The sequence below is a fragment of the Megalops cyprinoides genome, chromosome 16, assembly GCF_013368585.1.
Source record: "Megalops cyprinoides isolate fMegCyp1 chromosome 16, fMegCyp1.pri, whole genome shotgun sequence".
NCBI classification, from domain to species: Eukaryota; Metazoa; Chordata; class Actinopteri; order Elopiformes; family Megalopidae; genus Megalops; species Megalops cyprinoides.
In genome coordinates, this window is record NC_050598.1 from 16163747 (window position 1) to 16180677 (window position 16931).

A 16931-nucleotide genomic window follows, 5' to 3' on the forward strand; every position below is an offset into this window, starting at 1 on the left:
ATTTCAATGTTTATTTGAGATGTCCTTTTAATTACAAATGAAAATTATTAAAATGCGGCGTGTGGTTGCATGACTACTGTTGAAGGAAGGACAATCATGACTGGAATCAGCAGGGTATTTTATTGTGCTACCCCATAGCAAAGTGGGGCTGGAAGTTGCTGGAATGCCTTTAGAAAGATGAAGATAATGCTTGGTGGAACCATTCAATGAAATCCACTTTGTAATTGTATGTTGTCGAATAAAGATGCATTTCTTTACATAAAACCAGCTCTTTTTACTTTTTACTCCAAATATGTTGTACATTGTTATTAAAACTGGTATGAGATTTCATTGTGTAGTGGCATAAGAAAGTTAGTTGGGAAATGGCAGATTCTGTTGTGTTGTGCAACACCAAAACCAGTAGGGGGAGCCATAAGACAGTTTTTCTGAATTTGTGATTGTGCAGTGCAGTGGCACATAAAGCACCATTTTGAACTAGATTTAAATGTTGTGAAGAGATAAACAATAAATAATGTTCCAAACCTTTATTGGCTTACCTGGAGCCCACAGCTGTAGAATAAATTGGCTTTATTCTGCAGGGGACAGTGCAGGGTATGTCAGCAGAGGTGGCATGTGCACTGCTGTCAGGGGCTTGTGACTCATCAGGCACTTGCAAGTTGCTCAGATGTCAGGGAAGCTCTGTCTCCAATAGGTAAATAGTAGTATAAAAAGTAGTTGTGGGTGGTGTATGATTGTATTGGACGATTGCACTCACAAAGCCCCAGCATTGTAAGCCACAGCGGTTGTCAGAGTGAGATTAACCTTTTGTATGTATGTATGTTTGTGTGTGTGTGTGTGTGTGTGTGTGTGTGTGTGTGTGTACATGCACAAACGTACATATATGGGTTGCATGAAGGGGAAAACGCATGACAAAAACACATTTGCTGGCAGTTCTGAAAAATGAAAATGTACTGGCTATTGGCTAACAACCCATTTTACCATCCCTATTAGTGTTGTAGTTCTTAGTAATACAAGCAGTGCGCTTTAAGGATCGCATTTTATGAAAGGAAGTAACAAACCTGCCATCTATATCAGACACATTGATTCACTTATAGAGATGGAAATGTGTAGTCTACCTTTCAGATGGTCTAATTCATTCTCATTATTTTAATTTCACATTTTCTTCTTCTACCGAGAAAACAAACTGAAGCATTAATGAGTGAATCTGTCTGAGGCGGGGGCGTCTGAGTGGAAGTTTGATTACCGCTTTTCCCGGAAGGTTTTTGGCGAGAGCGGCTTCTCTCGGTGGCGGGGCACTAACTCCCCCTGACACGGGTACCCCAGGGGCGGCCTGCTTTCGTCTGAAGCGCGGCCAGCTCTAGCCCGGCTAACAGGCTTCACGCAGGGAAACGCTGCCGCTGACCCCGCTTCCGCGTCACCTATGTCGCCGGCTGCGTTTGAGGGCCCGCATGTGAATGTGGGGCAGGCCTGTAGCGGTCCTGGCCCCCTGGAACAAAAGGCCGTGACCTCCCCCCCCTTCCTCCCCTCCATCTGTGTGAGTGAGTCCAACAGAGCAGCTTTTAACAAACAATCCTGTGGAGGTTCTCTCAGCTCTGGAAGCCATCAGTATAACGGTGTTAGTTTGTGCTGTATTGTCTGCAATGTCACACGGTCTGTCTCTCATTTTGGAGATGGGGGCTGTCTACAGATGTGCAAGCCCATCTATACCACTCTTGGCAATGCTGTTCCTGCTCATACAAAGAAAGTTGCAGAAGCACTGTGAGTGTGAAGAACTTGTAACCGCACACCCCTCTCAAGCTTGCTGCTGTCCCCCCCCCCCCCCCCCCCCCGTTCTCACCATTAAAAAAGCAGTGCTATATTGGTACCTATACACCGTGCATGCAGCTTCACCCACCCTGTCCTGTATCTAATAGAAGCCAGTGTAAGTGATGTCAGGCTGCTTCAGCAAATGTGCCATAGGTCACTCTGTCTTTTTCCTTTGGCTCAGTTATGCACCAGAGACTGCATGCTTGAAAGTGACCTGTCTGTTTTCATAGATGCACCCAAACCACTGTGATAATTCTCAGGTCTCTCCCTGTCACTGCAGAGGTGGGTGCTGTGATGGCCAGACCCCTATGCAACCAAAAGCTGTCCTGCCACACTGAACTGCCTTCTGTAGATAACGTCTGTACAACTACATCTCTGGTTTATTGCGTTTTAATGTTACTGTTGGGGGAATCCCAGTATTCTAGCTTTGATTAGTCACGCTAGCTTTTGATTGGGTTTATTATGATCATTCTAAAGTGTCAATCACATAGCATTAATTAGTGACTCAATTATAAGTACATTTTTTCCTGTTTGATTTTTGCTCTGAGCTGAAAGACCCCATGCCACCTGCTCCATCTGCGACAGCTTCATCTAATTTTATGGGTGTTAAGATGAAAGGAAACAGGTGATACGCTTTCACAGTGAATGTTTTCCGCTGCCGTTTGCAAAGCTTATGCGGTCTTCTTCACACTCGCATATAAACCTGTGCTGGTTTTATTCTGCACATTGTTAACTGAAAACCCCTTTATTTCATTTTGCGAAAGGCACATCCGTTCCCATATTCTTTTGTTATTTCAACAGAGCACAGCGCAGGGTCTGCAGAGAAAGCAGAAAACTGGTGTGTTGATTTCTGGTGTGGGAGTGAGGAGATGCTTCTGATTTACCATAAGTGTTTTGTGTACCGTTTGCTTTGCGTTCACAGGTTTCACACATTGAGCAATGATATGATGCTGCCCTTTGAAAAGGCATACCTCTGCACCATAGTAGCCCACCGGTCTTTCCAGATAGAGGAGCCTGCAGAAAGCTTGGTGCAGTATTGAAAAGCTAGATCTTCTTGGCTATCTGCCTAGACCACATTCTGCCCAGCACTATTTCTAGGGATTACAGTGCAACATCTTTATCAAAGTCAACATTGTTTGCAGTCCACTGCTTAAATCAGATTTAGCTAACTAGTCAACTAGCTAATCCCATATCTAGTGGTGGGATACCGTTGGTAAGTGGCTGGCCAGCTAGCTAAATAACCATAAAATATCAATACATTATAACAGGGTTTCCCAGTTGAAGACATCCCCTTGCCCTTAAAAAAAAAAAAAAACTAATTCAAACAAGGGAAATGCTTTTCAGGGGGGATGTGCTGAAGAAATTTGGGTTGTACTGGTTTTTTTACAGCAGCAGCAGTAAGCTAGGAACTTTAGTAATTGGCTCAAACTCAGCTAGCTTCTAAGGAAACTCAGTTTTGATGTTAAATTCAGCAAAATTTTTAATTATTTAGAATTTAGGAAATCCCAGATCACAAGATATTGCTCATTGTTTAAAGATACCCATCTCACAAAGAAGCTATGAAAAGTGGGTAGTTCAACAATGGAGGTACATTTTAACTGGGGTTACAACCACTAACCACTAATGTTGGAAAAACCCCTTATAGGTGTTTTCCACGCCACCATGAAAGCCACCTTCACTGAAAGACATCTGTGCAAGATCTGATCAAGATGGCAGTTAATTTTTATAGCTGCCAGTCCTTCTGCCAGAGAGGTGGGTTATTGATATCTCTGATCACTGTCTTTGCTATGTGACTAGAGCTGCAGAACCATTACTATTTGTAGATCCATGTCTCACAAATGTCAGGTGATGCCAAACACGGGGCTCAAATGATGTGCCAAAGGTACCAGGCAATGCCAATCACAGAGCTCAAAATGTTCTGCGGAGCTAGTGACTGGCTGAATCAGAACCCTCTGTGGATTTCCTGTGGCAGATTACTATGAGGGGACGGTCTATGAGAGAGACAGCTAAACCTGGACTCATCAGACATAGGCATAATATTATGTAGGTGCGCCCCAGAACATGTCATGCTTGTGGTGTTGATGCATGTTTCTGTTAAGTTCCAGTAAAGGAACTAGTAATATGAAGGGATGACACTGGTGCCTTCAGATTACTACAATCATTTTATACAATTTATTCTTAAAATCTATTAAATCTATTAAATCTATTCTTCTTATTATTATTATTATTATTATTGTTATACACCACACAGGTAAATAAAGAACTGAAGATGGCATGACCGATTTGCATTGGTTTTAGTTGGAAAAACATATATATTTTTGACACACTACAAACAGTGACACAGCGCAATTCAAACAAATTCACAAAGGACTGTAACTAAAGCACAGAATCTACAGTTTAAACGACAGAGAGCTGGGTGTTCCCTCAGAACAGGAAATGTAGGCTCACATGAATGTCTGGTCTTTCCCTATTGATCTCACAGTTCTACTGGGACTTGATGATTAGGTTTGGTGGGCAGGGTGTATTTATGGCCTCAGAGTCCTGATTCTGCAGTTCTACAAACAATTATCCTCAATGGCTAATAAATCTTGTACTAAGATAACCTCTCCGGATGTCATGCAATATTGTATCTGTAAATCTAAAATCTGCAATTATTTATCTGGATTAGACATTTAGGACATCTGTTAGTCAGAATTGATGCTGTGTTTTGGACTCCATTGCTTGCCTCTCAAAACCCTCTGCCATATGGTTTTTATTCTGTTCACATATTGTCTCTGGGTATAATATAGGCAATGGTAGACTCTGAAATTATGTTTTTTTAAGTAATAACTGATAATGTTATCCATTCTCCATGTCATCTTTTTGAGTGTAATTCCAAATAGTCTTGCTAATAGGAAGGATCAGTTTTGTTTGTTTTAATTAACTGTAATGATAAAAACTGGCATGCATTCCATTTACAAGATGGAGGATGATGATCTGTTTTTTTTTTCTCCCAGTCTTACAGATTTACTTAAAAAAACAACTGGTTATCAGGCTCAGTTTGCAGTACTTTGGTTTGGTCTCTCTTAATTACTTACTCCTACATGTGTCCAAAGCATGGGGCCATGTGTCTTCAGGGAGATACATGCACAAGAGCCTCCATAATACCATGTAAATGCTGGTAAATTGTAATTATTTAGATTTTGAATTATTGGACATTTATATTTTTAGTTGAAGAGCTACAGTAAATTGGAAGTATCATCATAAATTCCATGTAAATGCAGAAACGGATTAACACAGAAACAGATGCTCTGATAGATTATAAACATTTAAGGAGATTGGAGAAATTTAGAGAGCTCAGACGAAAAAGTACTTTAGTGCCTTCCCTAGAAGTCATTGCTTGACCACATTTTGCGCTTGGCCAATAAACTAATCTACGCTAAAATTACAGCACACCCTGGTGGTCGGAAGGCAGCACACAAGTCTTGTCAAGGATTGCACAGGGTTGGGAGACAGATGACCTCGTTCCCTAATTTCTGTTTCCCTCATGGGGGATTGTCTGATTAGGCTGAGGCTTTGGTATTGCGGGCTGGGAGTGTTTTCACTTGCGTGGGCTGTGAGTGCAAGAGAGAAGAGCACAGTATTCACTCTCCACAGGCATATCCCACTTTAATTAAACACACATGTCACAAGCGGACAGCCGCCAGCAACGCTATTGGAATTACCCCTAGCAGCATTCCCACCACAATCCGCCCCCTCCCAACACACACCTTGTTTTTCCTTTCTTCCCGTAAAGAGAATTTAAATCATTTTGGGTGGTATCAGCATGAGCTAACAAAGCTAACACAAATGTAATGGGCCATCAGCAGTACATTGAAACAGGTGGCACTCTGTGGGATTCCAGGGATGGGGTGGCATTGGATAATATGTGACTGAGGAGAGAATTATACCTCTTACTTCCAACTGCCAGCTATCATATAAACATCCCACAGAGGCACTGCAACAACTTATCGGTCTAATGTGTTTAGCTGTCTGGTCTAGACTGGAGTGGACCCTCTGTGAACCCTCTGATAATGCTGACTACATTGTGCTGTTTGTTGAGTTGATCACCTCCAAGAAGGAAATAGACATAGACATAGACATGACGACAGTTATTAAATCTTTTCATTTTACTATGAAAACTGCTTTGGCTTAATAGCATCACTTTAGGAAAATGCAGTGTTCTCAGGTTAAACTGAGGGAAAGGGATTTTACAGCACTTTGATTGAAACTGGACAGTGCAAACATATTAATAAAAAAAATGTACACTACATTCTACATATATGATCATATACTGTTTCATCACATTTTTTTTCTTCAAGAATTTGAAATGTGCACCTCTTACCTCCTTTATCCTATTGATACAATAGAGAAAATGCATGGGAGTTTTAGAGAGAACCACAGTAAATTTTCTTTGATAATTTTGCAGCCCTTCATCTTAAATTTACATTTCTCATTTGTTTACAAAGTATTAAATAACCAAATATATAAATCCATATCTACACTGTTTGATGTCTGAGCATCAGGTTACCTATCAATTCACAGTAGTTCTGAAAGAAGTGTCTCCTTAATCTCCTCCTCATATAGGAGTGTTTCCTTTTTATTGTCCCTTACACAGAGGGACTATGCCCTCTTCCTCAGAGTGCAGGAGTGTGTGATTTTGCCCCTCTTTGGTAGAGCGAGTGTGTGTCCTCATACCCCACTCTCATACAGGTGAGGAGTGTCCTTTGCCCTGAGACTGGCGCAGTGTCCTCTCACTCCCTCAGGTCTGACTGCACTGGTTTGTCCCCTCCGGTCGCACTGGAGAGCCTGCGGTTCAGCTGGAGGCTCTCCGGCAGCTCGGGCCGGGAGAGGCGCCTCTTGAACTCGTCCGTGGTGAAGTAGTACATGACCGGGTCCAGGCAGGAGTTGAGGCTGGCGAGGCACAGCGTGACCGGGTGGCAGCGCAGGATGAAGTCCTGGAAGGCGCAGCTCTTCACCGCCTTGGACTTGGCCAGGAAGTCCAGCGGGAAGGTGACGTGGTAGGGCGCGAAGCAGACGAGGAAGACCACGGCGCAGCTCAGCACCATCTTCAGCGCCTTGCGCTTCTCCCCGCTGTCCTGCAGCACGCTGGTCTTCTCTCGCAGGCTGGCGGCCGTCAGCCAGGAGCAGGTGAGGACCAGGGTGAGGGGCAAGACGAAGCCCAGCAGCTCGGCCAGGGAGATCAGGGTCGCCCCGAGCCCCGTGCTCACCGGCACCAGCGGCAGCTCCGAGAAGCAGGAGCCGTTCTCCTCCCCCTGCCGCAGCAGGGGGAAGGGCAGGCAGGTGAGGCAGACCACCAGCCAGCCCGCGGCGCACAGCTGCCGGTCCAGGCGCCGCTTGGAGGAGGTGTAGCGCAGCGGGTAGATGATCAGCATGCACCGGCGGGCACTGATGCAGGCCAGGAAGTAGATGCTGGCGTACATGTTGACGTACTTCAGGTAGAAGCAGAACATACAGAGGAAGCTGCCGAAGGGCCAGGAGTGGTTCAGGTAGTAGTAGATGCGGAGGGGCAGCGAGAGCACCTGGAGCAGGTCGGCCACGGCCAGGTTGATCATGAAGATGACGGCCTTCTTGGTCTCCTTCACGTAGGCGTGGAACACCCAGAGGGCCAGCACGTTGCCGATCAGGCCCGGCACCAGGATCACCGAGTAGATAACGGCGTAGATGAAGTGCTGGTACTGCTTCAGGTCTTTTTCGCTACCGCATGTGTGGTTGGTATCATTCATTTTCCGCGGTGGTGCCCGAGTCAGACAGACCTGCCCCGCTGAGCTCGGTCAGGGATGAGGGTGCCTGTCGTGTCTGTGTAATCCTGGTAATTCAGGATTTTCTCTTTTCAGAGCAGACCCTGTGGCATCACACTGTAGCTATGAACGGAAATACAAATTCCTTCAAGAGGTTGTCTGAAAGCCCCCACTCTACCAGGCGCAGATCAGTGGTGTCTGTGTCCAGGCCAGCATTCATGATTCCCAGTGTCATTTTCGGTGCCGTGCGATCATGTAAAACCTGGAGACCTCGTGCCCTCTCTGCGCACAGTGTGGGGTGATCTCCAGTCTCACTGTGCAGATTCCTGGAAGGTCAGAAAAACAAAAAGGCCATTAGTGTCAGTCTGATCCCAGCAGGAAGGGAAGTTATTGGCTGCCTTTGCACAAGGGCTCTTACATTATCATTGTATAATCATATTAGTTATTCTCTGCTCCGGGAGCGTACTTGAGAGAGCACCAGGCACAGTGCACAATGCAACCTCTGTTGTGGAAGGAAAGGCATATCAATGCTAGTGGTAGCTCGAGTTTGCTATACTGCATAAGCAATACTACCTTAATAGAAAATCAAATTAGCACTAGCATGCTTTATTCAATCTGACTCTAAATATAAATGGTACTGTTCTTATGCAATTCTCATTGATAAACGTGTACTTTTTCTCTCATTCTGTTCATTAAATGATATTTCACTGTCTGTGTTATACAAGCATTAGCTGAGATTTGTGGGGTAGCACAGTCTAGGCCAATGTGTCTCAGCCAAAGTGTGGACGCATGAGCCCCACGACAGTATGGCATGTTTTGCATATAGTTTTCATAATCAAATAAATATTAAACCATATCCCATCATCCTCTCCATCTCTTACTCATACAATAAGCCTCAGTCCAACTGCTGCCAAAGCTGTTAGGCATTCAAATACACCAATACACAAGCAATGAAAAATACTGCATGCCATTTATATTTCTACATGATGGATTCACACCACCACACAAACTATGCTTGCTTACACAGAACTTAATCTGATCAATGAAAGTCTGTCATCACAGCTGCAAAACCTTCTGTCAGTATTTTGCAGTTTTGCTAGATTTCTCATTATATTCTATTCAGTATTAGATTGTATCAGTGTTGATTATGTTACATTGCCACAGCTTAAGGATATGACTAGGCAGAAAAATACAAAACCGCTTTTTACAGGGTGAAGAGTTAAAGACCAGTCAGAATAAACATTATAAGCTTGAAAATTGCGCCGTGGAGCACTCCATGACCTCTCCTTTTGAAGGATTATATCAAATAAAAAGTGACTGATTGGCTGAGTGAATGACCGAGTGCGGTGAGCAGACTTTCCCGCTATTGTGCCAGTTTGTCAGGCTGGCTCTGCTCTCAGGATGAAGAGGTGATAATATATGTAAAATGTGGTTACATTGCTCCTTACCCAGAGTGCATCGCTCAATACACAGAAACAAAGAGAAGCAGTTATACTGAAATCAAGTGGTATCAGATATGTAAAATATAGGGCTACCTGTGTTTCTATTTTCCAAGAAATGAGCTGGTATTGCACAGAACAGAGAAACCGCTTGTACCTTGTCTGCAGAAGGCTCTGTACCCCTGTCTGAGGAAGTTTCAAACTGAAACTCCATTACGCTTTGATGCTTCTTAACCGGCTGAGACCAGTCACAAGTATGCAATAGCACAAAAAAAGCATAAAAGACGCTTGGTATCATTTGCTCAGATAAAAAAACTTCTTAGCCCCTGATACCCTGACTGGTGTAGTCTCAGTGCTATCTCCTGAGTGCTATCAGAGTGTAAGAAAGTCCCTTTCTGTTACAAGAGATCATTGTTTTCACAGTTGGTGTCACGTTTACAACTCAGGAAATATGGCCAACAGTGTGTTTGCAGGTGTGTCTCGTGCGTTCCTTGCAAAGAACCAGAGCGGTTACGCCGCAGTATTGGCAAGGAGGTTATGACAGAGCGGCCTGTTTGCACTGCAAGAAAAGAAGAATGCTCAAGATCTGTGGAATCCTGCCTGCTCTTGCTTTTGAAATTCCGGCTGCTGGCTACATTGCAAGTATCTCGGTAGCCCTTGTTACCGCCCCTGTGCAGTTGAGCATGAATGTTTAAGGAACCGCTACAAGAGCACAACCCCTCCCCTCCCCCCTGTTCACCAGGGTGACTCCTCACATGGCTGCCTTCTCATAACTGTCATGCTGAGGCTGTCGGTGACTGACTGAGTCTGCTGTAATTTCCACACTTTATGGCAGTTACGAGAAAAAATGTAAACAACACTCATAATAACTTCACTGGGAATTATATTTGTTTACTGCCCTGGAGGACTGACCAAAAATCCTATTAATCCATCAATCAAGCTATTTGATATGCATTAGTTGATTTAGCTGATTAATTGATTAGCATTCTTAACCAGGCATCATATGTAAATTACCCAACTAATTGTAAAAATAGCTTAAAGGAAGGGTGATAGTGCTTAACCAACAGAAAAGAAAAATACCTAGAGAGATAGGAATGGAATCAGTGTAATTAGTGTGATTAATGCATGCTTGATTAGAGACAGGGAGGTGTCCTAGCTCTATCAGTAATTACTTTGTTTGTGAGGTCTTGGGAAAATAAGACAGGAACAAAAAAGCTCCTACATTTGGCCCTTTCTAGAACATCTTAAAGCATTTAAGAATGCTCACTTTGGTAGGCTTTTAATGATAGAGTTATTGATTTGTAGTTTTTATGGAGTAATGTGTTCCATTTTATTTTAGCCAGTCTAGCTAATTGTGTTTCCTTAAGTGTGTATGCATTTGCTTCCTCAAGATAAGCTGTGTTGCTGCCTTGGCAGCATTTTTGTGGTTTGCTTTTATCCGTGTGGTGTATTTGTGGTTTTATTGACTGGGTTAAATCTGATTAACCCAGACGGATTTGTCATAACATCATAAATGCTCCACTGTTTAACTCTATTAATAACTGTTCTTCAGGATCATACAATACAAATACATACAGGTGTGTAAAACAACAGCAAATATACAACTTAGTGTAAACACATACATACAGTGACTTTGGAAAGTTTTCAGTCCCCTTGGGAGTCGAAAAAATGCTTTTGCTTTGTCATTATGGGTTATTGTGTGTAGATTGACAGCTAAAAGAATACATTTAATCCATTTTGGATTAAGTATATATATGTTCAGAAAGTCAAGGGGTCTTAAAACTTTCCAAAGCCACTGTAAAGTACAGTAAAACTGTCAAGTGTACAGTTCAGGATATGTGTTGTTGAGACACACCATGTATACATGGACAGGGATTCCAATGTAGTGGAGATTTGGCTGCCCTGCCAGGAGCTATCACTCATGAAGCCCACTCCAAGCCTGATCACCCCTCTCCGTCCCTCTGTCGCTTACAGCTCAGTCACTTTAATCCACAGACAGTTAGAAACAGAGCAGCAGTGTTTTGGGTCTGTGTTTGTGCTACTGAGGCATGCATGCCAACAGGGTAAAAAAGGGTGCACATGGCAGCAGAGCATGAGGGCGTTCCTGCCAGCAGGGCGAGAGGGCATACCTGGGTCAGCGGGGTGAGAGGGCGACGCCCCTGCAGTGTGATAGAAGGGCTGTAGCGTGACCATGAACATCTGGCCCTGCGACCACGCCCAGATGCATCAATGCATGCAGCGCGAGTCATACCAGCTCCGCTCAGTCATCACTGGCTCAGACCCGTCAAATCCAGCCCTGACCCTCCTAGTCTGTTAATGTAAGTGTTAATGCCCTGCCACACTCTGATGCACACCCCCCCCCCCCCCCCACACCCCCTCAGGTACTGTAATCTAGCCTTGATGAACTCCAAAATGGGTGGAGCAACCATGGCAATCATTGACTTGTGTGAACCAAACTTGCTCCAAGAACATGGTCTCTTGCATCAAAGCATTGTGAATGGTTCATATCAATGGGACAGCTGTAGCTCTACCTGCTATGGGGTTCATGATGCCTCAGTCCCCCAACACAACTGAAATCTATTTCCAGCCATGAGACTTCGAGCTGCTGACGTGTCTTCACTACCAGTCATAAGCACTTGGCCAGTGCCTGCTGGATGGCTTTCACTAATGATAACCATAAGCATAACAGGCTGTGTTTTGACACATCTGTAAATCAAAAGTACTCCATGTCTGTCAGCCCTTTGTCCTGCTTATTAAAATAGCACTGATTAGTTAGACTTTTTTCATCGTTGGAATGCTGGATACAAGAAATTGTGGGGAAAGTCATCCCAAGGACAGTTATACTTCTCATAGTTATTTTTTGTGTTATTATTTTGAACTTGAGCTGTATAAATATTTATATAATACATATATATAGCATCGGTTTATGTTTTGGAAATGTGTCACAATTTGAGGTGAAGAGGTAGTGTTTGGCTCATTTGCGTGTGGTCAGCAAAACGCGTGACTCTAGAAGAACAGTGCTCTCTTCAGATGTTTTTCCTTATGTAAGGGATGAATGCAATTTGTGTGTCATTTTCTCCCCTTATGTGTACTGTTTATGACTGAACATTCGCACATCACCATTTTACTCACAGAGCTTTCATACATGTATTTGTACCCTCTCAGTCTTCTCACAAATCATTCACCACAGATTACCTATCTATGCAAATTTTTTGTTTTTTGAAAATCAGCAGGACCAGCATCCTGCTGGTTTCCCATTACTGAATCTGTCAACTTCACTCTAAATATCACTGAGAGAGAGTGTTGTATTATGTAAACTTATGCCTAAAATAATATACTGCACAGCAATAGATTTCCCAAACTGCCATTCAAAGGACATGACAGGAAATACGGTTTGATCCCTGATTCGCACTTAATGCATGTGTGTAATTGTTAACATAAGAATAATTTGCACTCTCAAAATGCTATGAATTCAAATTCCATGAATATGCATTGAGACAATTTGTGGTCATACTGGATTTCAACACAGTTCTAGTTTGGTAATTTCCTCTTTTTTGCAGTCTTTAGTCTACTGATGTCGGCTGGGTTAATGTCCAGTACAGTTACTATATGCTACTACTGTTGAGTTGTTCATGTGCCGTACGTTACAGGCCAACAGGACTCTGCTATGACTTTATGAAGCCCATCATGAGTGAGGCTGCTGTGTGTCAGCAATCACTGGATCAAATGAACCAATTAAAAAACTTTGTTCTTCATGAAACCATATGATTGGTTTATATCATTGTGCCGTTAACAGCATATGTGAGCCTCACTCATTCTCTGCCATGACTAGCTGTGACTTGCTGAGAGACCCAATGCCCTTGTCAACACAAAGCAAATCAAATATAGAGGAGTGTGGAAAATGAAGCATATGTTTCCTGTGATTAAATAACTCTGCTGGTTTATTGAGAGCTCCTGATGGGGAGGGTAACCACACAGTGCACATCACACCTGGCCCAGCATGCACTGAAGCAGTCATGGAGTTACAGATGGGGCACTGAAATAATATTGCAGTCATTTTTAAGTTGAATTAAGTGTGAATTAGTAATCATTTCCTGTTTTGTACAGGCAAAGGGACATATTCAGCAGTTGTATTGCAGCCCTGGAAGTTAACAGTAGACATCTCTAGCCAGGCCATGTCTGTGGCTTCCCTAATCTCAATGTCACAATGTGTTTCTCATTTGAGACATCCTTCTTCAGCATGCAGTCACAGTAGCACAGTGTGGCTCAGCCCATGGTTTCCCAGATGAAGCCATAAAATATCTGATTTTTAATCTAGTCGACTTCTAAAACATTACATTCTTTTAGCACTCTTATCCAAAGTGACTTCCAGCCCAGGAGAACAGAAGTATATCCATCCAAGCTGAATGAGCAGCAGTCTCAGGCTAACAGCATACCCAGACCAGTGAGTGTGAGTGCAACACCATTCAAGCACTACAAGTTAACATGTGCTAACCGGACTCAATAACCTTGAAACTAAATCTTGAATCTCAGCTTTACTGATGGTACAAATGTATGCAGAGGTTTTGTAACGGTCCTCCATGCATGCTTTACTTTTGACCTTGAAATGGTGATTAGCCGTTTGTTTGTCAGTGTTTTTACCCTGTTCATTTGAGGTTTTCTATGATAAACCAACTTTTCAAAGAGTAAGAGAGACTACAAAATGAAACTGATATATAAACCATACAAAGGCTTCAAGCAGCCAACATGCCTTTCCATCACAGCAATCACAGGGACAGGGTTATACGCCCATGTGGACTGCCATAGACATGCAGAGGAGTGCAGTGTTTGACGGATCTGTTTTGATGAGTTCTGGCTGGGTGTGTATAGACTAGACTCCAACACTTCCTCTTTGCTCTCTTGTGGAGATCCAGGCGTCACTGTTCTTGGACCTGTGCATGTTGAGAGTGGATTTTGGAGACACTGCAGGAAACAGGCCTGGTGAAATACACCCCTGTCTCCATGATGGGTTGCTGTGTGTACCCATAACTCACGACTCACGGGCCACTACAAAAAGCACTAAGGACTCCACTCCAATCAGGGGGGATCCTGACTCTGACAGACTGAAATTCTCAGAGACCTTTCCAACCCACAAGTTAGCGGCAATAAGTCAGTGGTAATCCGTCTCCACAAGTCACAAACACTGGTCTCAAACCTGCATGTGTCCCCACAGATCAGCCATGGGCAGTGACAGTCCAATAGGGCTGTAGCGCCTGCTTGTTTTCATTGTACCTGCATCCCTCAGTCGTTTAGGTGAAGTAATTGTCAAGATCCAAAATCACTTCACGTGGCATTCCATATTTACATCTGGTGCAGCTTGAACAGGAACTCTGTGAGGTTAATCAGTCAAATACGTTTGATTTTCTTGAGTTATTAGTTCTAGTATCTTCTCTCTGACCGCAAACACAAGCACATTCATTTGCTCTATATTACATTCATCTTGTCCTGTAAAAGAGCCGCCCCCCCCCAAGAACTGCATTTACACAGCCCCATTGCTCAGGACCCCTCAGTTGCTCTAAATACTAATGAGGCTAAATTGGCATGTGGGTGTGATGTGAATAAACTCTGCCCTGGTTCTCTCCCCACTGAATCCAGGATGACGATTGGGTAATACAGGGGTGAGAGGTCAATGCGCTACGTGGGGAGGCGGTCCCAGCACAGTGCGGCAGTGGTGAGGAGGCCAGTCCCTGTGGGCCCTCCGAAAATGAATGAAGCCCAGGGGATTTTGGATGGCGTCCTCTCTGCTGGCCTCCTCTCCTCCCTTGGCGGGGCAGAGAGAGAGGGGATGTAGATGGCAGGCGGATGTGGAGGAGGTAGTGTGGGACCCCCACTAAAGGCCTGAGCTGCCTTTGTTTGTCCCTCTAAGCGCAAGGTCAAAAAGAAGCCATTGAAATTCCAAAATATTTGGAAAAAGATCTGAACCCCTGCCCTCTTTTCTCATGATTTTCCAAGTGACATGGTTAAGCCCGCTGTTTTTTTTTTTTTTTCCTCTCCGAAGTTCCCCTGCTCGTACTGTGCTGCTCGCTGTATTGAACTTATGCTTGTCTTTCTGGGAAATCCCATCTTCACCCAACGCTCAACTGGTGAATAAGTTCTGTTTCTCAGCGCGTTTTTTTGTTTCTTTTTTTTTACTGTTCCTCCGTTGGTGTGGAACATGAAAGTGTAGCTGCTTGGTTTAAATTGTTCTCTGGTTGCAGATTGAATCTCATCTCCCACCCGTGAGGGCTGCTCAAAGCCAGGCACAGTGCACAGATGGAAATTCTGACTACAGTGAGTCATCTTGTGAGGCTCTGTCTTGAGTCAAGAGTCACGCTTTCTTTCAACTTTTAGGTGATAAAATAACTTATCAAATTTATCATTTTTATCAAAGAGCTATCACTGACATGACCAGAGAAATAACATGACAAGTCAGAAATATCGCAATGTACACAACTGACAACACGCTCATTTTGACAACACATTGTGATTGTATTGTGCCCTGCTGTTCTGTACTGTATGGCTGAAAGTACTGTTTCTGATTGTAGAGGTCTGTAACAGACATCAGGAAGTAGCGTACAACCCGCCGTGCTTCTACCTGCCCCTGGCGGCAGTGGACAGGGGCACTGCTGATGGAGGCATGCTTGGCACTGCACGTGAGGGCCGTGGGTCCCATAAAGATCCCCTCAGCACACCACCTCACTGGGCCCCTCTCGAACACAACTCTATTCCAGAACCCTACAGCACCCCCTCCTCCTCCTCCTCCCCCCCACCACCACTCCACAGCAGAACCCAAATTTTTCACATTCTTCAGTTCGTCGGAGGAAGCTCAGAAGACCGCACAGGAGGCATTACTTCACAGGATCACTATTCGGACCGTCTCCCCCGAACACTCCCCCGCGCACGTGTGTGTGCCGCACACAGACACAAAGGCCGGCGTGGCTCTCTGTAAAGGCTTTAAGATCTGTAAGTCAGGGCCCTTACCTCTGTGCTCCAGGCTGAGTTGTCGCGCTCTGTCCCCACTTGTACAGATCTCAATGGAACAGGGCGACGAGCACTGACATCAGATCAGTCAGTGCACATGGTCCTCCAGTCAGAACTGAGCGTAAGATTAGTGTGGCAGACAGCAGCTCTCTCTCTCTCTCTCTCTCTCTCTCTCTTCCACTCTTACTCCCCCTTTTGTCTCACTTGCTCCCCCTCTCTATCTCAATCTCACTTACTTTGTCAGTCTCTAAACTGCCTTTATCTCTCTCTCACTCTCTCTCTCTCTCTCTATCTATCTCCCTCTTTATCTGTCTCACTCACTTTGTCCCTCTCTACCTGCCTCTCTCTTTCTCTCTCTCTCCCTCTCTCTCTCACCCTCTCTATCTCAGTCTCACTTACTTTGTCATTATCTACCTGCCTGTAACTCTCTCTCCATTACTCTCTCTCTGTCTTTCTCTTTGGATTGGTCTACCCCTCACACACATAGGCGTTCATCACTTCAAATAACATTTCCGGTCCCTCACTGGGGATGTGGGTGGAGACATGTGACACGGTTTCAAACATTTATATTTCAGTTCTGTTATTTGAAAACAATGCACTTTCACAGCTCATGTGTGATGTCATGGTCCCTCTCTCAAGTGATCGAGACAGGCATTTTAAGAGGGAAGTTTTGTTGAGTGGATTTTTTAAAAGGTCTATTCACAGTTTATACTTGAACAGCAGACCTTCAGATACATCACACATGGAATATTTGCCTAATTACTCTCTAGACCAGATACAAATACCTACATAATAAAAAATTAGAAATAACAATGTACATTTCAAACGACATCCATCAAAAAAGAATAAAGGGAAAGTCAAATTATTGCATGTTTCTGCAATAGAGGAAGGAAGGGGAGAGAGCACA

General features: G+C 44.0%; 1 protein-coding gene across 1 annotated transcript; it reads right to left on the reverse strand.

The window, feature by feature from the left end:
- Positions 1–6261: 6261 nt before the first annotated feature.
- On the reverse strand, positions 6262–16150 carry LOC118791559 (probable G-protein coupled receptor 174). The gene is made up of 2 exons (XM_036548958.1): positions 16025–16150; positions 6262–7912 (listed from the first exon to the last, which is right to left on the reverse strand). Exon 2 carries the CDS (start codon positions 7569–7571, stop codon positions 6579–6581), a length of 993 nt encoding a protein of 330 aa, XP_036404851.1. The 5' UTR covers positions 7572–7912; positions 16025–16150; the 3' UTR covers positions 6262–6578.
- Between the last annotated feature and the right edge of the window lie 781 nt (positions 16151–16931).